This window comes from Citrus sinensis, chromosome 5 (genome assembly GCF_022201045.2).
Source record: "Citrus sinensis cultivar Valencia sweet orange chromosome 5, DVS_A1.0, whole genome shotgun sequence".
Classification (NCBI taxonomy): Eukaryota; Viridiplantae; Streptophyta; class Magnoliopsida; order Sapindales; family Rutaceae; genus Citrus; species Citrus sinensis.
Window position 1 is genome coordinate 19,453,423 of NC_068560.1, and position 24,077 is coordinate 19,477,499.

The 24,077-nt window shown below is 36.2% G+C and overlaps 2 protein-coding genes and 1 non-coding gene across 3 annotated transcripts; 2 read left to right on the forward strand and 1 right to left on the reverse strand.

The window, feature by feature from the left end:
- The first annotated feature begins 3,132 nt into the window (after window positions 1-3,132).
- LOC107174679 (ervatamin-B-like) lies at window positions 3,133-4,945 on the forward strand. Its single transcript, XM_052441627.1, has 2 exons — window positions 3,133-3,683; window positions 4,159-4,945. Exons 1-2 carry the CDS (start codon window positions 3,236-3,238, stop codon window positions 4,743-4,745), a joined length of 1,035 nt encoding a protein of 344 aa, XP_052297587.1. The 5' UTR covers window positions 3,133-3,235; the 3' UTR covers window positions 4,746-4,945.
- An 851-nt stretch (window positions 4,946-5,796) lies between these two features.
- On the forward strand, window positions 5,797-5,880 carry TRNAL-CAA (transfer RNA leucine (anticodon CAA)). The gene has a single exon. It is a non-coding gene; the product is annotated as a tRNA-Leu (tRNA).
- A 14,666-nt stretch (window positions 5,881-20,546) lies between these two features.
- Window positions 20,547-22,457, reverse strand: LOC112495533 (probable disease resistance protein At1g61310). Its single transcript, XM_052441674.1, has 2 exons — window positions 22,347-22,457; window positions 20,547-22,047 (listed from the first exon to the last, which is right to left on the reverse strand). Exon 2 carries the CDS (start codon window positions 21,875-21,877, stop codon window positions 21,320-21,322), a length of 558 nt encoding a protein of 185 aa, XP_052297634.1. The 5' UTR covers window positions 21,878-22,047; window positions 22,347-22,457; the 3' UTR covers window positions 20,547-21,319.
- Between the last annotated feature and the right edge of the window lie 1,620 nt (window positions 22,458-24,077).

Consider the following 24,077-nt stretch of genomic DNA (forward strand, 5'->3'; position numbering starts at 1 on the left):
AGAAAACAAATAGATATTAATTTCTTCCATCACCAGCAACGGTTGAGTGACCTTGTCTTACATTGTGCAGCAGCCTCCTCGAAGTAAAAAAAAAAAAAAAATAGCCCATTATCTTGGCTTTTGGCTGGATCCAAATTTTTGTTAAATACAAATAAATATAATATCAAATTAAATATTCCAATAAACCTTCTAATATCTTCTTTGAACAGTTTTATTTTTATTTTATGAGGAGGGAAGAGTAAACCATTAAAACTATAATTCATCATAAATTTATTGTACCAATTTTTTTTTAAATCCATAATTTTGTGAAATATAAATTTTAAGAATTGAAAAATATCATTATAGCTTTCATATCCAAAGTTAATTTTGATATTTTTGTACAATTACATAATCTTCAAATGTGGATAATGTAAAAGATGAAAATTGTCAAATTATTAGATAATTGTTTTTACAAAATTTTAACGATCAGAAAAATCTTAATTTATATGTCTTAGTTTAAAGAATTGGTATTATCAAATGTTACTTAAATGTAAATATAATATAAATATTTTATGTATTTATATGTTACGTTTATGATTTGATCACTGTTTATCTAAATTTTAATAAAATCAGACATATTTATGTAATTTACTCATTAAAAAAAAATCCATGATTTAATTTGCAATGATCAAATTGTTGTATTTTGTCATATCAAAATACATATTTTTGTACAATTACCCATTAAGTTTATGCTACAATCAAGCTATTTATAATATAAGTGTGATTTTTGAATTTAATATTGATATTAGTATTAAATATGATAATAAAAAAATATTTTATTAGATATTAATTGGGTCATTTGTGTTATTGTTTTTAAAAATTAATGACCTGCAACATTAATTGTCAATAATGGGTTTTTTTAAAACATGCTGGTGCCCGGATGTAAATGCCGGTACCTCCCAAGTCAGTAGCCTTATTATAATCCCGTCAGCATATTGGCCTGCCCCTGTACCATTACTCCAATTGATGCTGAAAATATAACAACATCAGTGACCGCGTTGTCGTTTCCCGTGATGTTTATTCCGATGCCGGAGAAATCCTTTTCGCGATCATCCCCGCCGATGTTGATGTGTTGGCCGATGAAGGAATTTCTTATATACGTTTCGTGGCCATCTTGGGTGGAAATGCCAGCGGTAGTGAAATGCGAAATGTAACAATTGTCCACTGTGGTTCTTATTGAATTTATAATGGCAATGCCGCCACCCCTAAAATTGGAGTCCAACATAAGCTCCTTCAAAGTAATGTATTCGTATAATGACGATGATGATGACGATCTTAACTCTATGAGATGTCCGTTGCCCGAAAAATCATCCGATGCTCGGAGGGACCCACCGTGTATCTATGTATACATATGTAGATGTTAAAAGTAAGAATTAAATTTTAAATTAATATGTGATTTGGTATGATTCCTAGTTACAAAATTTTGGCATTTTGTATTCGGTTTTGTAGTCCTTTATAAGACTGGCAAAAATCATTATCAATTAAACATTATGTTGTTATATTTTTTTAATGATCTTTATTTTATTTGCTTTAAACAATATCTATTTTTCAAAAACAATACTTTTGACAAACAAACCCTAAAGTGGGATTGAAGCAGAGATGAAAGAGAAAGCATGCATTTTGCACATGTTTATAAAAACAAGAGAGTATATTTAATCTCAATCTGTAATTCTGTATAATGTATTATTCTTAAGTTTGAATCAAATTATTCTTGATTCCATCCGCCAATCCATCTCGGGCCATTGAATTATGCATAGCTATTATGGTAATGGTCTCTTTATTCTCCTTACAATCAATTAATTGTGATGACCATACTGTTCTCACGATTCTCAACCGCAAAAAATTTAAATATTGTATTGTACATTTTTATAAACAAATTTTATGTCATCTCCATTATTGTGGAATTTTAATATCCTAATACAATATTATGATAGTAATTGGGTCAATATGGGTATTGGGTCATATTATCGTTATAAATATTAATTTATTATAACTGAGTGTGTAAAGTATTTTTTTTTTTATTGTTGTACCATATTTAACTTTTGGCTGCAAATATATATATACTTAGCATTATTTATATCAATAAGTTAATATATATATCCTTTTCTTTAACATCAAATTTAAGTTTTTAAAAAGTTATGATAATTCACTAATTTGGTATTTAGGAAATTAAATCCATATCAATTTATTAGATATCTTAAACCGTATGTAAAAATAGAATATTGACCATTATTCTATTAGTAATATATCCATTAAAGATTTTGACGTGCTATGGTCTAAAAAAATTAACTTGGCGGGATGTTATGATTATATTCAAGGTGATAGGCAAGAAAGTTATGAGGAGACCCCATTGAAGCCTATATATTATAGTATGCATAAAGACTCAAAAAGTGCACTTGAAATAACAGTTGTCACTGACAGGTTAAGATAAGCTACCAAATTGGCACTTAAAGGGCGAGAGATTTTGGAAGTGAAACGACAGCATGTGCTGTCGTTTCTCTCGTGTTTCTCTCGCCATTCTAGATACCAAGCATTTTCCTAAAGGAAGAAATTCTAGTATTAGTGTCATATTTTATGCCATATTATGTAATGCATATTAGTAATGATTTCTTCATAATATCGCAGATATATAAAAGTTCATCCTAGCTAGATGCATTGTAGATTTTGTGAGAATTATTTTACTCCGTCCAAATGAGTTCACATTATTATCCAATTTTCCTTTTTTTAAGTTGATTTATGAAAGAAAAAAAAAATGACACCAATGTTTTCCACGTCGCCGCAAGTCTCATCGATAAAAGTCCATTTACAAATTAGTTCATAATTCTTTTTGTAACTTCGCTAAAAGCTAGTCAAGTCATTGCTAGCAAGCCTCAAAAGCACGAAGTACGCGAATCACGGCGATAACTGATAATAACTTGGTTGTCCGGTTTCGCATACTAATTAGCTTGATTGAAAATCGTGAAGTATGGGGCACGACTAACGCAACGCATACGTCTCATGCATTAGGCAAATATTGTACGCGACCCATGTTGAGAGCACAAATCCACTATCTACAAGTACTATATATAGAGCTGCAATGCGTGCTTCAAGTATTCACAACTTACCCCCAGCTGGCTAGCTAGCCTCTATAATTTGAAGGGAAAAAAAAAAAAAAAAAAAACAACCTTGTTCAACTTGCAAATACCTACCAATTATTATGGGGAAAAGCTTTGATATCATTGCCCTGTCTATGATCATTCTGGTGACTTATTCATCTAAAATGGTGTCGGTCGCCGGCCGGTCGCTGCATGAACCATCCATTGTGGAGAAGCATGAAAAATGGATGGCTGAGCATGGGCGCACTTACAAGGACGACCTGGAGAAGGAAAAGCGGTTTAAGATATTCAAAGAAAACCTTGAATACATTGAGAAAGCCAATGAGGAGGCGAATCGGACGTACAAGTTAGGCACCAATGAATTTTCAGACTTAACTAATGAGGAGTTTCGTGCTTCATATACAGGATACAGGGTGCCAAGCCAGTCATCTTCATCACGGCAATCCACAACAGCATCCTTCAAGTATCAAAACCTGACTGACGTTCCAACTAGCATGGACTGGAGAGAGAAAGGAGCTGTCACTCCTATTAAGAACCAAGGTCAATGTGGTAAGTAAATCGTATACTAAATATTTATGAAGTAACTATAATAGATTATTTAGCCTCCAACCTCTTTCAGAACTCAAACTCAGTTGACCATCAGCTAATTAATAAAAACAGCTTGACAACCGTCTGCCAAACCCCTGCTGGGGCATGTTTCATGTAACTTAGGGTGCGTTTGGGATTGAGGTTGGGCAGCTGTAGCTTAAAAGCTACAGCACTAAAGTGTTTGGTAAACACTAGCTGCTGTAGCTTTTAAGTTATATTGATATAATTTTTCACTTGTATAATATAAAATTTATTATATCTTTAATAATTTTGATAAAATTATTATTTAAAATTTATATTTACTATATATTGTTAACTTTTATTTCATAATTATAGCTTTTTTTTCACAGCAACTGTAGCTTAAAAGCTACAGCACCTCAATCCCAAACGCACCCTTAATCAAGCCTTTTTTTTTTCCTGAATATGTACGATGCAGGAGACTGTTGGGCATTTTCAACTGTGGCGGCGGTGGAAGGGGTGACTGAGATTAGTAGTGGTAATCTTATTCCACTTTCGGAGCAGCAAATACTAGACTGCTCAATAGATGGTAACCGTGGATGCGGTGGCGGTTGGATGGACAATGCCTTTAAATATATTATAAAAAACCAGGGTATTGCCTCAGAAGCGGATTATCCATACAAGGAAGTCCAAGGGACTTGTGAAGACGCACAGGTCAAGGCAGCTGCTAAAATTAGTAACTTTGAAGATGTAAAACCCAATGATGAGCAGGCTTTACTCCAAGCTGTAGCCATGCAGCCAGTATCAATTTGCATTGAAGGAAGTGGACCAGACTTCCAGAGTTACAAAGGCGGTATTTTTAACGGAGGATGTGGAACTCAGTGTTCTCATGCTGTTGCTATCGTTGGATTTGGGGCAACTGAAGATGGAATGAAGTATTGGTTAATTAAGAATTCATGGGGGGAGAGCTGGGGTGAGGCCGGCTACATGAGGATTCTCAGAGATGTTGACGCACCTGAAGGTCTCTGTGGCATTGCCACTAAACCTTCCTACCCAGTTGCATGAGTAGCAGTATTTTATATTATAATTAGCCGCCTCTTAATAATGATGTCTTCAAGCCTACACATGCATTAGCCTCGAAAGGCTTATATGAACCGTATGAATCGTATGATTCTGTGGTTTTACCTATGTTGAGTATTTCATAAGTTGTAATTGAACGCCAATATTTGGTATTAGTTAATGTTAAATCTCTCGTTTAAATATAAGTTTGATATTTGCAGTAATTAGTCATTTACATTTAATGCCACGGATACTCAATTCGACCAAGAAATACATAGTTTATATCTTAGTTACTCTGATATTTTATGTGGCATGTTATATGTCGTTCATTGATCAAGTTGTAAGAATAGTATGTAAATAATTAATAATAAATTTATTTATTATCATTTATGAGACAATAAATGATTAGTGGAACATTAATTAAAATACAAACTATTATTATTTATTTAAGAAATATATATTGGTCAATGAAATTAATGCAAGACAAAAAGTAACTGAATTTTGATTACACGCTTGATGTCTGGAAGTACAATGATTATGAATTTGTGTTAAATTAGGTCAAAGTTTTAAGTTAAAATAATCAAACCTATATACTCACACTAACTTTTAAAGTTTGAGTGGAATTTGCCCGCTTTAATTGGGGTCTCATACAGCAAAAAAATTTTGGCCATCTTGAATTTCTTTTTCTAATTACTTATAAAAATTTAAAGGCTTGGTAATTTCCCTCCCCCAAATTCTGTCTTTATTCCTAAGTAAATTAGTTAGTCATTATTTCAATAATTAAAATTATTCTAAGTTCTAAATTTTGGGCGTGGAGGGAAAGTTAAGCGCAAGTAGCCGTGACTGATTAATATTAAACAATATAATTTAATGCATTTTTATTCTTCATCTATTTTTTTAATACTAGTTTTTGAACAAAATAGTAGAACGATAGTTATAATTTATTAATCAATTTTTTTTACTTTCATATCCATATTATATTGTCAATAATAGTGTCATGTAATTATAATTAAAAGTATTTGCAGATAATTTTGAAAGTCGACCGCCTCATCAAAAAGTCAGGATGGCCGAGTGGTCTAAGGCGCCAGACTCAAGTTCTGGTCTTCGAAAGAGGGCGTGGGTTCAAATCCCACTTCTAACAATGTAATTTTTTATTTTTTATTCATTTTTTTACAACGTTACGACTAAACGACGTCATTTTCATTAAACGGCAAGTCGTTTCAGTCGTCTTCTTTAACGGAATAAAAAACATCTAAACCGAAGACCAATGTTTCCAAACCCGCTATAAACCCTACAGATAACCCTCATTGCCACTCGCATCACCGAGTTCTTAACCTGAGTTAAAATGGCCGAGTCCGCATCCGAACTCAGTGAGTTCCGGATTTTTCCGGCGGACTCACCGCCACCACAACCGAATTCAACCGGAGTTCCGGTTCATAATCTAACACCAGAGGAGCACGTGGCCAAAGCCATAGCTCCAGTTAAGAAACAGTTTCTTCGTCATTAAATTCCAAAATAAATTTTAACATAATAATTAATTCTTTTAATAGATAAAATTGTCTATATGCACGATTGAATTCAGCCCCAAAATGTTAATTAAAAAACAATTATCCAATATTCAAGATAGTTTGAATCGTCATTCTCATATCGTTATAATGTCATGAAATAATTGTACAAAAACAAATGACCAATAAATTCACAAACGTATAATATTGCCTAATGTAAATAACTTATTAATTAATATTGATATATTATTAATTACTTAATGTTTTACCTTTTTATAAAACATAAAATTATGTTTACTTCCATTCAAGATATCCCAAAAAAATTAATCTTTTTGGATGATTCATAATTTTCAAGAGGATGTTTTTACACCATACCATCGTCAAATTGATAAGGGCCATGTTATTTTTTATTTAATTAATTTAAATTTCAACTAGAGAGCTATTGGAATCGATCACTGTAAAAGTTAAGTTGTGATGTAATCACACAATCTTGAGATCTGCTATTAGAAAAATAATTGAAGAACCAAATCCCAATGAAAATACATCCAAAATGATGTCGTTTTGAATTTGTTCCCAAAAAAAAAATAAAATTAAACTCACTAAAAAACAACATGTGTGTTTTTGTTAACCTTTTATGGAGTTTTAATTTAAATATTTATCATGTACTTTTATATTCTATTCAGGGCCGGCTCAGCCATATTTGAGGCCTTAGGCAAATGGTTTTAATTAGTTTTTCTTAAAATTTAGGACAAAAAATATTTATATTAGTTATGAGTGATGATACAGCCACAAACTCTTGTACAAACTGACGTGATATTAATTTATTGGTTGAATGAAAATATAAAATAATAAAAACAAATCACGTGAGCCAAGTGATATTTAATTCAACTAATCTTATCATGCCACATCAGTTTGTACAAAATAAGTTTGTACAAGAGTTTGTGGTTATATCGTTACTCATTAGTTATATAATATTTATTGAAAATCAATTCTTTAAACACTCTCTAAAATGTAAAATTATTAAATAAAATTATATTACACTATTGTCAATCCTTGAAATTTTAATTCAATTATAATATTTTTACTTTTTTTAACTCAAATTACATCTTTTATACTACTTCTTTTCTACATTAAATTAATTTTTTTATTCTTCTATTTTCTAAAGTTTTTTTATATAGTTATTTATTTCACAATAGAAAAAAAAGCACACAAAAAATAGTAGATGAATAAAAGAATGTATTAAAAAGAAATAAGAACACATAAATAATACAATTAATTAAGAGAATAATAAAAAATAAAATCTGAAATTTGAAATTTGAGATGAAATCATAAATTAACTTTATCTTTATATTAATTATTTGAAGATTTGAGTAATGACTAATAGCCATAGAGAATAGAAAAAAACTATTAGATTTTTTTCTTTTTTTTTTTTGAGTGGAAAGTAGAGGAAGCAAGATTTTTTTTCCCCTCTCTCTCTTTCTTTCTCTCAAAAACGAAGAACATATGCTGTCTTCATTGTTAGAAGAAAAATTTAATGGATAAGTAATAAAATGTGGGGCTTTTATAGAGGTTTAAAATGAATATAAAACTTTTTAATTATAAGTTGTTAATTCTAACAATGAAATATCGAATTTATAGGATTGAAACTATTAATTTATCGGTTTTGTAGGAATTAAAACTACTAAGTACTACATTAAATAAACTTTATAGGAACTCGGTAGTTTATTTGAGAAAAGATAATTACAAAATAATAATAAATTAGATGCATAATAATGACTTTTAAATTCACTTTCCTCTTTTATATACAAAATAATCATCTTATAGGATCTTCATGTAAAGTAGGGTCCTAAGCAACCGCCTAAGTTGTCTAGAGATCGAACCGCTACTGATTCTATTACTAATTTTGAAATTTTCAAACATATTTAAGCTCCAATATTTTATTTTTTTAATCAAAATAGTATGTTTATTAATAATGATTATAAAAAAAAGATAATGATTCAATAATGTTGTTTATATATATTGAATCAACTTTAAAAGTCAACATTTACTTTACACACTCATATAAATGCTAAAATAACCTTTTATTTATTTATTTTTTAAGGCTGTAGAATGTATTCATTACAAAGATAGAGTAAATTTAATTTGTGGTATTCAAAATTTGATGATTACAATTTTTGAGTTGATGGTCTTATGCTTCATATTTGCATTAATTTTATGTTTAATGGTAGAATTATCAAGCTCAATGACAGTGATTTCATGTAAAGCTTTATTTCGTAATTACAATTTTAAGTTAATGGTCCTAGATTTCATATTAACATTAATTTCATATATCTTTTAGGTTCAATATTAATGATTTCATGTAATACTCAATGATTTCTAGTTTAATGATTACAATTGTAAGTTGATGGTCATATATTTCATGCTTAATAGTAGAATTATATTAATGGATGAAGCTGTTGCTATCATTTACATTAATATTTATTTCCTGGAACTCATTTATAGCACATCTCAATGTCATTATTTAAAAATTTAAATTGATGGTTGGTTTTGTATTAATTACATCGGATGATTTATATTTAAATAAATTATTTCAATCTCATATCGTTATATTATGGGTGATTTTATATCCACATTTAAATTTTTAAAGTTGTTATCATAACTTTTTAAAATCAGAGTTGTGTTTATTTATCAATTTAAAATGTCAATAATCTACTATTGGCTTAACAATTGATATTCTCATTTTGGAATCATCAAGAATCTTAAAATTTTCAAAGCCACCATACTCAATTTATACGCGAAAAAGAGGGGGGGGGGTAAGATGCATGATCAGAAATGAATTTGGCAAGTATTTGATTGAGTTGAGAGGTCACTAATCTCACTTAATTTGCGAATCACAATATGATTGTTTTCAATCGGCACCAAAACGAAGGGCTGGTTTTGGTTATTATAGTGCCTTGTTCTATGAAGGATTTTGGTTATGTTGATGCGAGATTCTGGTTCTCCTCGTTCTACGACCAGGCTCTCTGCTCGATCAACTTCACCACGACCAGGAGGTCTCCTCGTAAGGCTTCTTCTCCAGAGGTTCCTGCGCACACAGACAAGTCAGAGTACGCCGGTTGTTTTCCCGGCGCAAACCCTCCGACGCTCAAGTCAGATATGAAGGTTCGGGGAACGCTTGCCACAGATCTTATGGCTTTTTCGTAGTTTTCTCTTCTTTAGAATTTCTTTAGCTCTCTTCTAATCTCAAAATTGCTAACCTTTTTACCTTCGTTGGCTACCTTTTTATAGGCTTCCTCTGAATCCCAGCTTTCCGCAGCCTACGTCCGTTATCCTCCCACCTCTCGAACGTGGATTCCCCATTTCCGTAGTCATGGGTGGTTGCGTGGCCTTCGTGCCTAGATTCTCGGGCTGGAGAGCATGCCTCGCCAACTGTCGTTGACCGGGTCTCCTCGAATCAACCCTTAGCAAGAATACAGCAGGAATGGCTTTATGCTTCTTGCAGGAAATTGGCCTCGCGGATGACGCGCTTCCTGGTGACTTCCTGGTCGAGGTGACCAATAACATCCTAGTCGAGGTGATGTGGTCGAGGTCACCACATATTTTTCTGGTCGAGATGATATGCTCAACCATTTGCTCACTTTTACTTTGAGGAGAGCGCGATAATGTATGAGCAAACACCTTTATCTTGGTCACCCTATTTCATTCCCTAAACACCAGTCCCCCAGTTTCTAGTGTTGAGAGTGAAACAAATCAAGACTGGAAACTTTAGTGGTCTGCTCGTCTTCGCTTGGTTGAGCAGATCCTGGTATGCTTGGCTTTCTGTCTCGCCATAAAACAGGCTTTGAGACTTTGGTGAGCCTTTGCATGCCTTAGTAAATTCTTCAATGCTTGGGATTCTGCTCGCCTTCTCGTGGTCGAGCAGATCCTGGCAGGCTTGGCTTCTGTCTCGCCATAAAACAGGCTTTGAGACTTTGATGAGCCTTTGCATGCCTTTGGTTCTTTAAGGATTGGGATTCTGCTCGCCTTCTCGTGGTCGAGCAGATCCTGGCACGCTTGGCTTCTGTCTCGCCATAAGACAGGCTTTGAGACTTTGAGACTTTGAGCCTTTGCATGCCTTTGATTCTTCAAGGATTGGGATTCTGCTCGCCTTCTCGTGGTCGAGCAGATCCTGGCACGCTTGGCTTCTGTCTCGCCATAAGACAGGCTTTGAGACTTTGAGCCTTTGCATGCCTTTGATTCTTCAAGGATTCAGATTCTGCTCGCCTTCTCGTGGTCGAGCAGATCCTGGCACGCTTGGCTTCTGTCTCGCCATAAAACAGGCTTTGAGACTTTGAGCCTTTGCATGCCTTTGATTCTTCAATGATTCGGATTCTGCTCGCCTTCTCGTGGTCGAGCAAATCCTGGCACGCTTGGCTTCTGTCTCGCCATAAAACAGGCTTTGAGACTTTAAGCCTTTGCATTCCTTTGATTCTTCAAGGATTGGGATTCTGCTCGCCTTCTCGTGGTCGAGCAGATCCTGGCACGCTTGGCTTCTGTCTCGCCATAAGACAGGCTTTGAGCCTTTGAGCCTTTGCATGCCTTTGATTCTTCAAGGATTGGGATTCTGCTCGCCTTCTCGTGGTCGAGCAGATCTTGGCACGCTTGGCTTCTGTCTCGCCATAAGACAGGCTTTGAGACTTTGAGCCTTTGCATGCCTTTGATTTTTCAAGGATTCGGATTCTGCTTGCCTTCTCGTGGTCGAGCAGATCCTGGCACGCTTGGCTTCTGTCTCGCCATAAAATAGGCTTTAAGACTTTGAGCCTTTGCATGCCTTTGATTCTTCAAGGATTGGGATTCTGCTCGCCTTCTCGTGGTCGAGCAGATCCTGGCACGCTTGGCTTCTGTCTCGCCATAAGACAGGCTTCGAGACTTTGAGCCTTTGCATGCCTTTGATTCTTCAAGGATTGGGATTCTGCTCGCCTTCTCGTGGTCGAGCAGATCCTGGCACGCTTGGCTTCTGTCTCGCCATAAGACATGTTTTGAGACTTTGAGCCTTTGCATGCCTTTGATTCTTCAAGGATTGGGATTCTGCTCGCCTTCTCGTGGTCGAGCAAATCCTGGCACGCTTGGCTTCTGTCTCGCCATAAGACAGGCTTTGAGACTTTGAGCCTTTGCATGCCTTTGATTCTTCAAGGATTGGGATTCTGCTCGCCTTCTTGTGGTCGAGCAGATCCTGGCACGCTTGGCTTCTGTCTCGCCATAAAACAGGCTTTGAGACTTGCTGAACCTTTGCATGCCTTAGGAAATTTTCACAGTTTCAAGCGAATGAAATTCCTCGTGGGGGTATAGAATTCCTTCCTCATCTTCATCCGTCCACATGATTGGCACTTGCCTGACCCTTGCTCGTTTGGCTGCTGGGGTGTTGAAGAATACCTGTTTACTAGTCATGGCGTATCTAGCATAGTTCTTCCTAGATCTATTGGAATCTCCAGCCAATGTCGGGCCCCCAGCAATCACCCTTACTGTAGGCTGCTCGTGCCTCAAATTTCTGTCACTCTGCTCCCCTTCACATGTCGAGGCCACCATCGGGAAAGTCCCATCTACAAACTCGTCGAGGTACCGATTTCTCACCAAATCTTCAACCTGGGTCTTGAGATCTTTGCATTCTGCGGTGGTATGGCCATGAGTACCATGGAACTTACAATGGCGTCCCATATCCCTCCTGTCGGGTAGTTTTGTTATTGGGGCAGGGAGGTACAGCAATCTTCGGTCCTTTATGGCCTCGTATACTTCGTCCAGGGACATCTTCAAGGAGGTGTATCGCCCATACTCCTAGTTCTGGTCAATCAGGTGCACAGCCCTTTCTCTATTTGCTCCGTTCTGAGTTGGAGGCGATGGCAACATTTCTGGTCTGCTCCCTCTACTACTGTGGGAGTGTTGATGAAGACCACCATATGCCGAATCATGCCTTCTCCAAGGCTCCCTAGCTGGGGAACGAGGAGGGTGCGCCCTGCTGCGCTGATACTGTGGTGGCCTCTGATAAGGTTGGTGAGCTGTTATCCGACCTCCTGTTCCACTACCTGAGGCCTGGAGGTCCCTCCTCCGGATCGGCCCATTTCCCGGTAATGCCCTCTTATCTTTCTTTTCCAGCCCCTCCAGCTGGTCTGTCTTAATTCGAGCTGCCTTTTCTTCCTCGATCTCTATGTCTCTTTTAGCCTGCTTGTATGCGGCTGCATACGTCTGAATAGCTGGGCTTCTCAAGTTGTACCACAGCCTTCCTATCTTCACTCCCTCTTTCAATCCCCTTAGTGCCTGAGGATGGTCGAAGGCTCCCAAATCGAGGACAGCCCGATGAAACCTCTTGATGAATTCCCGAAGGGTTTCTTGCTCCCCTTGCTTCATGCTTTTCAGCTCCATCATGTCATCTTCTGGTGCCATTGCCCCACGAAACTGCTCTGCAAACTCCTGGCACATCTGCTCGAAGGTTTTAATACTCCCCCGAGGAAGTTTTCTGTACCACTCTCGTGCACGTCCCTCAAGGGATAGTGGGAACACCCTGCACCTTTGGGATTGAGATAATCCTTGTACCCCAGTTATGTCGTTGAAACGCTCTATGTGCACCAGCGGATCCGTTCGTCCTGAATACCTAAGGTCTGGGAGGCGGAAATCTCTCGGAATAACTGCCCTCATGATCTCTGCTGCGAGCGGTGATTCTCCGTCTAGCATTATCCTCCAACCAGGAGCTCTACTCCTTCCTTGCATGTCGTCAATTATCTGCGCTAGTCTGCGCACTTCCTCCTCCAGCTGCACTGCGCGACCAGGGTCACGTGCTGCAACTTGATCCCGCTCTTGCTCTACATCAAGCAAGTGTTGCCTCAACTCTGTTTCCTCTGCATTTGCCACCCCGTCGTCTTCGTCAAAAATCTGTCTTGCCGGGGATTGCTCTTCCTCTCTACGGAATTCTCCCCGCAGAGGTATGTTACCTCTCTCACCACCAAATCTCCCGGTGGTTTGACTTCTCCTCGTACTATCAGGACCTGGAGCCACTACCCCAACTCTCATCCTTTCCTCCTGGGTTTCCTTTCGTTCACTCCGCAACTCATGCAGGATGGTTGTCAGGGTCTCCATCTGCTTTTCCATCCGTTCCATCCGGTCGAACATGGCTTTTTCCCGTGCTTCACTGGCTATCTCCCTCAGAGTCACGGAATCGTTAAGCCTCATATCACCCCCTTTCTGCACTACTTCCTCCTGTCTCCATTGCTCTTCACTTGCTTTACTCATCTTCTTGCTATCAACAGAAGCTTTTTGATCAGCTCCCCACAGACGGCGCCAAAATGTTGATGCGAGATTCTGGTTCTCCTCGTTCTACGATTAGGCTCTCTGCTCGATCAATTTCACCACGACCAGGAGGTCTCCTCGTAAGGCTTCTTCTCCAGAGGTTCCTGCGCACACAGACAAGTCAGAGTACGCCGGTTGTTTTCCCGGCGCAAACCCTCCGACGCTCAAGTCAGATATGAAGGTTCGGGGAACGCTTGCCACAGATCTTATGGCTTTTTCGTAGTTTTCTCTTCTTTAGAATTTCTTTAGCTCTCTTCTAATCTCAAAATTGCTAACCTTTTTACCTTCGTTGGCTACCTTTTTATAGGCTTCCTCTGAATCCCAGCTTTCCGCAGCCTACGTCCGTTATCCTCCCACCTCTCGAACGTGGATTCCCCATTTCCGTAGTCATGGGTGGTTGCGTGGCCTTCGTGCCTAGATTCTCGGGCTGGAGAGCATGCCTCGCCAACTGTCGTTGACCGGGTCTCCTCGAATCAACCCTTAGCAAGAATACAGCAGGAATGGCTTTGTGCTTCTTGCAGGAAATTGGCCTCGCGGATGACGCGCTTCCTGGTGACTTCCTGGTCGAGGTGACCAATAACATCCTGGTCGAGGTGACCAATAACATCCTGGTCGAGGTGACCAATAACATCCTGGTCGAGGTGATGTGGTCGAGGTCACCACATATTTTTCTGGTCGAGATGATCTGCTCAACCATTTGCTCACTTTTACTTTAAGGAGAGCGCGATAATGTATGAGCAAACACCTTTATCTTGGTCACCCTATTTCATTCCCTAAACAGGTTACCCACATATGGGATTGATCTTTGCTTCTACTCAGTATAAATTCTTGAATTATACTATATATATAAAAAATAAAAATTATAGAACATGCTATAAGCGTATAAATTGAGACTTTCGTTAAATTTTAATTTATAATATTTTTCCGGAGAAAAGTAATTAGCATGAAACACAACAGCGGTGAATCATCTCATTTTTCAAGAAATAATATTTGTCAGAGCTTTTTTTTATATTAGTTTATAATTAACTTTAATATGTAATAATATAGCATATTCTGGGAAACTTGTTGGGATAATTGTTTTTAATATTATTATGATATTACACATGATTGGCAGTCGCAACTCATCATCATCATCTGAAACCATATTAACAAACATTTATTTAACAATATTCTTTATGTAAACAGGATTACCCTAAACCCAATTAATATCTGCAGGGATCAGACGACTGTTAGAACATATGTTAAATTTGTATAATATATGATTTAAAAATTTAAAAAACAAATTTTTCTTTTTTGGAGATAACAGTTGGTATATTTAGGATTAGTAAAACTAAATGTTTTATTTTTATTCTATGTGCTCCATCATGGCAGTAGTTATTTTTTTGCGATTAAACATACTATTTTGATTTAAATGGATTACAAAATGGCACCTTTTTTTAACCCTTAACAGTTGGTATATTTTTTTTTTAACCCTTAAAAGTTGGTATATTAATGCAATTATTTAATAAATTTTTTTAACCCTTAACAGTTGGTATATTTTTTTTAATAAGATTATTAATGCATCAAGTAATCTTGTTTTGATGATTGTAACTCGTGACTGCGGGAAAATTTCTAATGGAAACAACTCAATTTCGGAAGAAAACTTAATTTTGCAAGTGATGAATTTGAACTCGTTGGATTGGTTGATTTATGATTGACTGAATTTCACTTTTCCTCATAAGATCTTTAACCAAAGTTTAATAGGTATCATGTACTCCTTAAAAGCAATTTTTTTTTAGATTTGACTGAATTTGAACTTGTTGGATTGGTTGCTTTTAGATTATTAATATGAGATATTACAACGTAAATATTTTCATGTGGTTGAGCCCTATTCTAAAATCTGTATAGTTAGCTTTAGAAAAAGGGCTTTTCCTGCTGATCTGTAATCTTGAAATAAACTTAGATATAAATAATGAAATAAAAGACAACAAACAAGCAATACTGATACAAAGCCAACAGATCAGAGTTTTTGGTACAAATCCAATAAAAGACAATAAACTTAGGACCTTTTTTTCTTGCTTTCTTTTGTTGAAGGATTAGAGTTTTTGGTATTATCAGTAAAGGTTTCAAGGAGTAAAAGCCTATAAACTTTTTTTTTGGGGGGGCGCCGCCGGGGGGGGGGGGGGGGGGAGCATGCAAATTAACCAAAAGAAATAATAAGAGCACAGGCTTTAACAATGAATACTGACTTAAAACTCATGCAAAATAAGTTACAATATTAAAACAAACCAGAGAAAATTTTTTCTTGGAAAGTAGATGGAACTTATGAAAGAGCAGATGTCAAGGATTTAGAAAACGTGCACCTCTTTAATTATCTGGGATTAGAGAGTTGGTGAGCTTCTCTATTTAAGAACAAGTTGAAAAAGGAAAAAGATCACAGGTAACTGCTGAGGAATGTGTGAGAAAAGAGTTGATGAGAGCAATAACAATGACCTGCAAAAGAAACAGAATTAGTCATTCACCGCTTTTCTATATCATGTATTTGGTTATTGTTGCCCTGTTGACGCATGTTGAAGAAGAAAGCACTAGTTCACAACTCTACGTTTTCATATATTCTAAAGAAATAATTAAGTTTTCATAGAATAAAATGGTAAGACTTTTAATTGAACAATTGAGTGCAATCAGTAACAAAGGCTTTACATATGCAAGTAAAATTTGTAGGTTGCTTCAGAAAAAAAGGGCATTTCTCACTCATCTTTAATCTGCAAGTAAAATTAGATACAAAGCAAATCTAATAAAATGACAAACAAACAAACAAAACAAAGAAAAGACAGGAGGCAAACAACATTGATCTTAAGCCAACTGATAATTAAACGGAGAATTCTTTTTTTTTTTTTTTAACCTGTTGCTAAAGGATTAGAGTTTTATATTAACAGAAAGGTTTCAGGGGTCTGAATAAAAGCCCACAATTTCTCTATTTTATTTTTATTTTTATTTTTTGAAAGGAGCTTCACTATTGGCCTTGAAAATATAAGAATGAGCAAAAGATCAATGTCAACTGCCGAGGAATGTGAGTAAAGATTTCATCAGAGTAAGTAATACAAATGAATTGTAAAAGAACAAGACTTAAGCGTGCACCCCGTGTTTTGTTTTATTGTACGTATAAACATAACATGTTCATTTTTAACAAAGTGGTCAATAACTCTTTTTTTTTTTCGGTACAAAGACGTGCCTAGTATAGACTAGGGCAAAACAAAACGGGGGTGTGAAACCCCAATACAATCATGACGAATCCAAAACCCAGCCCCTAAAGGAAGAGAATTGAAAATGTGCAATCCAACATGTAGTGAAAGAGCAGAGTTTGCAAGGAAGTCAGCTGCAAAATTTGATTCTCTGTAAACATGCTTGACCTGCACTTGCCAGGTTCTGTTAAGCAATTCCTTAATACCCCTGACAAGAGAAGCATGTGCATTTGGCCTAATCTCGTCATCCGCCACCAAACGAGTAACACAAAGGCTGTCAACCTCCACCCGAAGCTGCCGAATTCCATTATCCCAAGCCAGACATAACCCTTGATAAAGGCCCCGTAACTCAGCACCAGTGATGGTACCCATACCAATATTCATTCCAAAACCAATTATCCACTCTCCATAACAGTTTCTAATCAAACCACCCACACTAGACAGACCAGAACTTTTACGAGCTCCATCTGTGTTGAGTTTAAACCAAGGCCAAGTAGGTGCCACCCATCCAAAATATTTCTCAATCTTCATGGCAGCAGGAACCAAACAACTCTGATTAAACTTTTGAATTTCTTCTGTACGGATCTTAATATCCATTACAACAGTACTCTTGCTGGTAAAAACACCATTATGTAGATTTTGGTTACGCCAAAACCAAAGCCTCCAAACTGTGACCCCAAAAAGACATGGCCAGTCAAACATACCATCATACTTCCACAAGTTCCTCAAATTATATAACATCCAATCTCAGAGATTCAAACTAAAAAATTGATGACTAATCCCATGGGGTATCAATGACGACCAGATTGCTTAGCACTGGGGCAATCCCGCAGCACATGAAGAGTATTTTCAACAACACAGCCACACCTTGCACAGCTCAGATCATCAACAATATGTCTCCAGAAAAGTTCTGCTTTAGTTTTAAGTCTATTTTGACCCACCACCCACAGAAAGGTTTTGATACGTTGGGGACCTCTCCACTGCCAAAGAATGCGCCAAAAGGATTCTTCATTGTGAACCTCCATTTTTGACAAAGCCCTATATGCTGAATTAGTAGTGAAATCTCCTGACTTAGAATATGCCCAGTACATGTAATCATCCTCATCATTTACACTGGGAGGCTTGGTGGCTGCAATTTTGAGAAGTAAATGATGGGGCAATAAATTCTCAAAAAGCCGCCAATTCCAAGTACCCTCAACAGTGATAAACCTCGCCACACACTCCTCAAGCTGCTCTAAAGGTATCGGCTGCAAAGCGAAAGTATACAAAGGGTATTCCTCTATTACCCAATTATCCCACCAAAATCTAACTCGGTTGCCATTTCCAATGTCCCATTTGATCCCTTTTAAAACCTCATGCCAAATGCCTCCCACAGCCTTCCACATGTAAGAGCCATATTTCGTAGGTAATGTGCTGGGGAGAGCATTAGGAGCCAGCCCATACTTAGACAAGAGAACCTTCACCCATAAACTATTTGGAGAAGCAATTAAACCCCACCCAATCTTCATGAGCAGAGCATCATTCATTAAATTAAGCTGCTTAAGACCAAGGCCTCCGCTAGGTTTCGGTTGACATATTGTATCCCATTTCACCAAACTGATTTTCTTCTTGTCTGCTGCCCCGCTCCAAATAAACCTCCTACAAGCCTGATCAATTTTCTCCCGAATACCAAACGGAATCCTCGTGGTCTGCATTGCATAAATAGGAATCGCCTGGATTACCGATTGAGTGAGAGTGATCCTATCCACCAAGGACAAATGTATCGCATTCCACCCCGACAAACATTGGTTCACTTTGTCCAAAATTCCCTAATAAGTCAGCTTATTAACCCGTGAATGAATAATTGGCATTCCTAAATATTTCCCTAGGTTTTTTGTGACAGAAAAACCCAAGGAATCACCAATTTCCTTAGCCTCAACAGACTTTACGTTGTGGGGGAAAAAAACTTGTGTCTTTGTTTTACTAACTTTCTCTCCAGAGCTCATACAAAAAACATTCAACACTTCATTTATAACCATTGCTTGCCTACAGGAAGCCTCTGCAAGCAAGATAAGATCGTTAGCAAAAAATTAGTGAGATAAAGAGGTACCTCCACGAGACAATTTAATAGGTTTCCAGTGCCCTCTCTTCACAGTGTCATTTATTTCATGGCTTAACCTTTCTATACATAACACAAAGATATATGGGGAAATGGGGTCTCCCTGTCCAATACCCCTAGAAGGGGTAAAACTCTCCGTAATTTCTCCATTCCATAGAAGTTGCATAGTCGCCGTTGTAATACATTCCATAATAAGCCGAACCAAAACAGTAGGCAATCCAAACTCCCTCAAGGTTTGATAAATAAAATCCCAGCTTAAACGATCATACGCCTTTTCCAAATCCACCTTAATGGCCATCTGCCCAATCCTCCCTTTCTTACGTCTCATCGAATGAATAACTTCCTGAGCAACCACTATGTTTTCCGTTATGTGTCTCCCCGAGATAAAACTAGTCTGGGTAGGTCTAATGAGGTCAGGCAAGATAGATTTCAGCCGGTTAGCTAATAACTTAGTGATAGTTTTATAGATAACCGGGCAAAGACTAATCGGACGAAAAAGCTTAAGGCTAATAGGATTATCCGACTTAAGAACCAACACAATCAGAGTTTTGTTCAGCTCCTTAGGGATCTCGTTGCCATTAAAAATACCTTTTATAAGACTACAGACAGATTTTCCCACTACATGCCACTGGGTCTGGTAAAAGAGAGCATGCAACCCGCCTATTCCAGGGGCTTTCAAAGCCTTCATGCTGAAGATCACATTCTTAATTTCCTCATCATCCTCCACTGCTTGTCCCAAAGCTTGCATTCGACTTTCCTCAAGGACTGGGAAGGCGTTAACAACATGGTATGGATGATAGATTGCATCCTCTTTGGAATAGAGCTTTGAAAAGAAGGACACAGCATAATCTCTAATCTCATCATTATTCAACATTCAATAACTCTATTCGTTATGAAATTGATATTGTACCCAATTTTAAGAGAGCATAATAATAACCATTCAATGCATAAATTTAGAATTATGTTTTTTTTGTAATTCTTTATTTAAATATAAACTTCAATGGAAATTTATAAAAATTTAGATATAAAATTTTAAATCACCAGACCAAAAAAAAAAAAAAATAGGGGAACGGAAATAGAGGAATCTTGCTTTACCTTTTTTTTTTTAACTCTTGTTCTTATATAAATAATCTTGTTTTGATGATTGTAACTCGTGACTGCGGGAAAATTTCTAATGGAAACAACTCAATTTCGGAAGATAAGCTTAATTATGCAAGTGATGAATTTGTTCAATTGTCTCTGTACTTGAACTAGTTGGATTGATTGATTGATGATTGACTAAATTTGAATTAAGTTTAATAGCTTAGCTATCATGTACTCCTTAAAAGCAAACGTAAATCTTTTTTAGATTTGACTGAATTTGGGAACCTGTTGGATTGATTGTTTTTAGATCATTAATATCAGATACTACAACGTAAATATTTTCTTGTGGTTGAGTCCTATCCTCAAATCAGTAGGTTGCCATAGAAAAAGGGCTTTTCTCACTGATCTTTTTTTTTTTCTTTAATTCACACGCACTTGATTATTGACTTCTTTCATGAAGAAATAAACGTGTAATGACTTAAGATTTAATTTCAAGTTAGAATCAATACCAAAAGACGGAGGTTTAACCAAGCATGCAGTGTGATAAAAATACTTTAAAAAATGTTGTTCGACCCAATTAAGTTGAAGAAATCATAAAAGTTTTCATGGAATAAATACCGGTTGTGCTTTTTTTTTTTTTTTAAGTCTGTTATACACAGATATTACTGACATTACATCAGACATTACAATTAATATTTACAATCATACTATATAACTAGGACCACCACCATACATTGACACACTGAAGTATATGCCCAGATATTTTAAACCCTCTCTAATATTCGAGGGGTGCCTATCCACTCACATTTCGTGAGAGAGAGACTGCCTCCACTCAATTAATTGATAATTGAGGAAGAACTGAAACTAACCTCCATAATGCTCTTATGGAGACTCGAACCCTTGCACTCAATATTGTAAGTGCAAGGCTTCTCCCATTGGACCAAAGGCCCATTGGTAAAACAACCAATTGTGCTTTAATGATTTTGGCATAGACATTGCTTGTGTACTGTGAAATTGAAATGAATATTAAGTGACAGCGCGATGTATATGCCTAATAAAAGATCAGCAAAAGCTTGGATGAATGATTGAGGACCAAAACTTTTATAAAAGCATTTTTGACAGAAACTAAACACCAAATTATGAAAGTAAGATCAACAGTATATGATTTGATTTATGCATATTCAAAAACAAAATAATGTTTAATAATAAAGTTTGATTTTGTATTGCCAACGATGCTTTTTTGTTGTTTCATTTGTTCGACGTGGCCTTATTTACAAATTGGTTGATGTTAACAGAAACATGAAATTCACATCACACAAAATTGCACGAACAAATATTAAGAGAACGTAATAATAATCAGTCAATGCGTAAGGGTAAATCAAAAGCAAGTTTGTCTTGAATTTTATGATGATCTGGGGTCTGTGTTATCTCAGCCATAACGAACTTATCGAACAACTTATCTTCCATCACTTGGTTTGCAACTTGTTTGACCAGCGTGGTTTTGCCCACGCCGCCCATCCCATAGACCCCAATTATGTTGACCTTGTTATCCTTCACCGCCTCCACAACATCTTGAAATAATTTCATTCTTGAATCAAACGCCTCGAAATCTTTCGCTTGCATACGTTCCGCCCGCTTTGAAGCAGGACGGTAGGAAACACTAGAGAAGTTGCCTCTTCCCACGAGACTAGCGGCAGCTTCTGCGGCCTTTGCTGCTTGTTTACTAAGCTTATAACGACAAATCAAGTTGGGGCACAATCCTTTGAAGCAGGACTTCTTGGCTCCATCTTCATCATCGATGATGCGTTTTGCAACTTCTTCGCTGAATGCATCAACTTTATTTAGCCAGTCTGCAACATCCTCATAAATCTCATCTCCTTGTTGAGTAGCCTGATTAACTGGTTGCCGCACCATTTCTCTCTTATATCCCAGCTGCTTCACTTGATCTTTTAGCTCATCTATGTAGCTCTGGTACTTGAACGCATAAGATATCTGCCGTATAATCGGTTAGAACAGTGACTTTGCACCTTCTGATACGATGCTGGAAAAAGCTTCGAAAGCCACTTCTAAAGCCATTGCCTAGCCTGTTGCATATATATATATTAGCCGATGGAAAAATTGGATTCAAATAAATTAAAGTGATCTAGAGGGAAGGACAAAGAAAGAAATGACAACGAATAACTTTTTAAACAAAGGTTTCAAGAACCTGAATCGAAAACCAACAATTTGAAAAAAAAAAAAAAAGAAGAATTAGAAGATGGATGCAAATTGACCATTGCTAATACTACATGAGAACACAGAAGTTAACAATGAACAGTTACTTAAGAAAATTAAATGACAAGATTAAAACAAACAAGCGCTATTTTTTCTTGGACAAATGTACCTGTTTAATTATTAAAGAGTTAATGAGCTTCACTATTGGCCTTGAATGTATAAGAATGAGCAAAAGATCAATGTCAACTGCAGAGCAATGTGAGTAAAGGTTTCATCAGAGTAAGTAATACAAATGAATTATAAAAGAACAAGACTTAAGAGAGCATAATAATAACCATTTAATGCATAAATTTAGAATTAGCTTTTTTTTTTTGTAATTCTTTATTTAAATATAAACGTCAATGGAAAATTTTGAAAATTTGGATATAAAATTTTAAATCACCAGACAAAAAAAAAAAAAAAAAACAGGGGAACGGAAATAGAGGAATCTTGTTTTACCTTTTTTTTTCCCCTTTAACTCTTGTTCTTATATAAATAATCTTGTTTTGATGATTGTGACTCGTGACTGCGGGAAAATTTCTAATGGAAACAACTCAATTTCGGAAGATAAGCTTAATTCTGCAAGTGATGAATTTGTTCAATTATCTCTGTACTTGAACTAGTTGGATTGGTTGATTGATGATTGACTAAATTTGAATTAAGTTTAATAGCTTAGCTATCATTAACTATGGCCAATGGGCCGTGCCGTGCCGGCACGGCCCACGGCACGAGCCCTCTCGTGCTGTGCTCGTGCCGTGCCGTGGGCCGTGCCCAAAAAAAGCCCACCAACTTTTTTTTTTTTTGCGTGCTTAAAAAAGCCCACGTGCCTAACGTGCTTTATTCAAGCCCACGTGCCTGACGTGCTTTTTTAAGCCCACCAACATAATAATAATAATAATAATAATAATAATATTCAAAATCATAATCATATTAATTTTTATTAAGAGAGCAATTAACATTTTTCTTGTGTATAAAATGAAAAATATTTCATTCACAAATGAAACATATCTCTATTAAATATTAATTAAGTTATGATTTAATATTAATATGAAAAATATTTTATTATTAATTTTGTAAAAAAAATTATTTTTTATTTATAATATAAAATTTATGATATTTATAATCTTATTTATTAAAATCATGATATTAGTTATTTACTTATTCATTTAATAAATTATAAACGTAAATAAATAATTAAATAAATATCATAAATAAAATTAAATAACATTATTCATTTAATAAATATCATAAATAAAATTATGATATTTATAATTTTATTTATTAAAATCATGATATTTACTTATTCATTTAATAAATTATAAACATAAAAGATTAGAATATTTATTTAAACTAAGATTTAATGATTTAAATTAATTTTTAAAAGTCTATGCTAAAAAATATATTAAAACATTTAATTTCAAGATATTGTACTTTAATTTCATAACATTTTATATTTATTTTTTGTTAAAAAAATTTACTTAGATATATTTTGGCCCACGTGCTATTAATGGCTCACGGGCCGCGTGCTAGCCCACTAATGAACCGTGCTTATTACGTGCTTTTTCGCGTGCCGTGCTTTAGCCCATCTCTTATCGTGCCGTGCTTTAAGGCCCGCGTGCCTAAAATTCTAAGCCCGGCACGGCCCACGTGCGTGCCGTGCCATGCCTCGTGCCTCACCGAAACGTGCTCGTGCCGTGCCGTGCCGTACGGACACGTGCCGTGCCCGTGCCGTGCCACGTGCCGCCCGGCCCATTGGCCATCTTTAGCTATCATATACTCCTTAAAAGCAAACGTAAATCTTTTTTAGATTTGACTGAATTTGGGAACCTGTTGGATTGATTGTTTATAGATCATTAATTTC

What these genes read in the sequence shown, in the direction of transcription:
- LOC112495533 (XM_052441674.1), bottom strand. Translation starts at nt 21,877, where the DNA reads ATGGTGCGGCAACCAGTTAATCAGGCTACTCAACAAGGAGATGAGATT.
- LOC107174679 (XM_052441627.1), top strand. Translation starts at nt 3,236, where the DNA reads ATGGGGAAAAGCTTTGATATCATTGCCCTGTCTATGATCATTCTGGTG. An exon ending in TAAGAACCAAGGTCAATGTG is followed by an intron (nt 3,684 to 4,158) that starts GTAAGTAAATCG and finishes TGTACGATGCAG; the next exon opens with GAGACTGTTGGGCATTTTCA.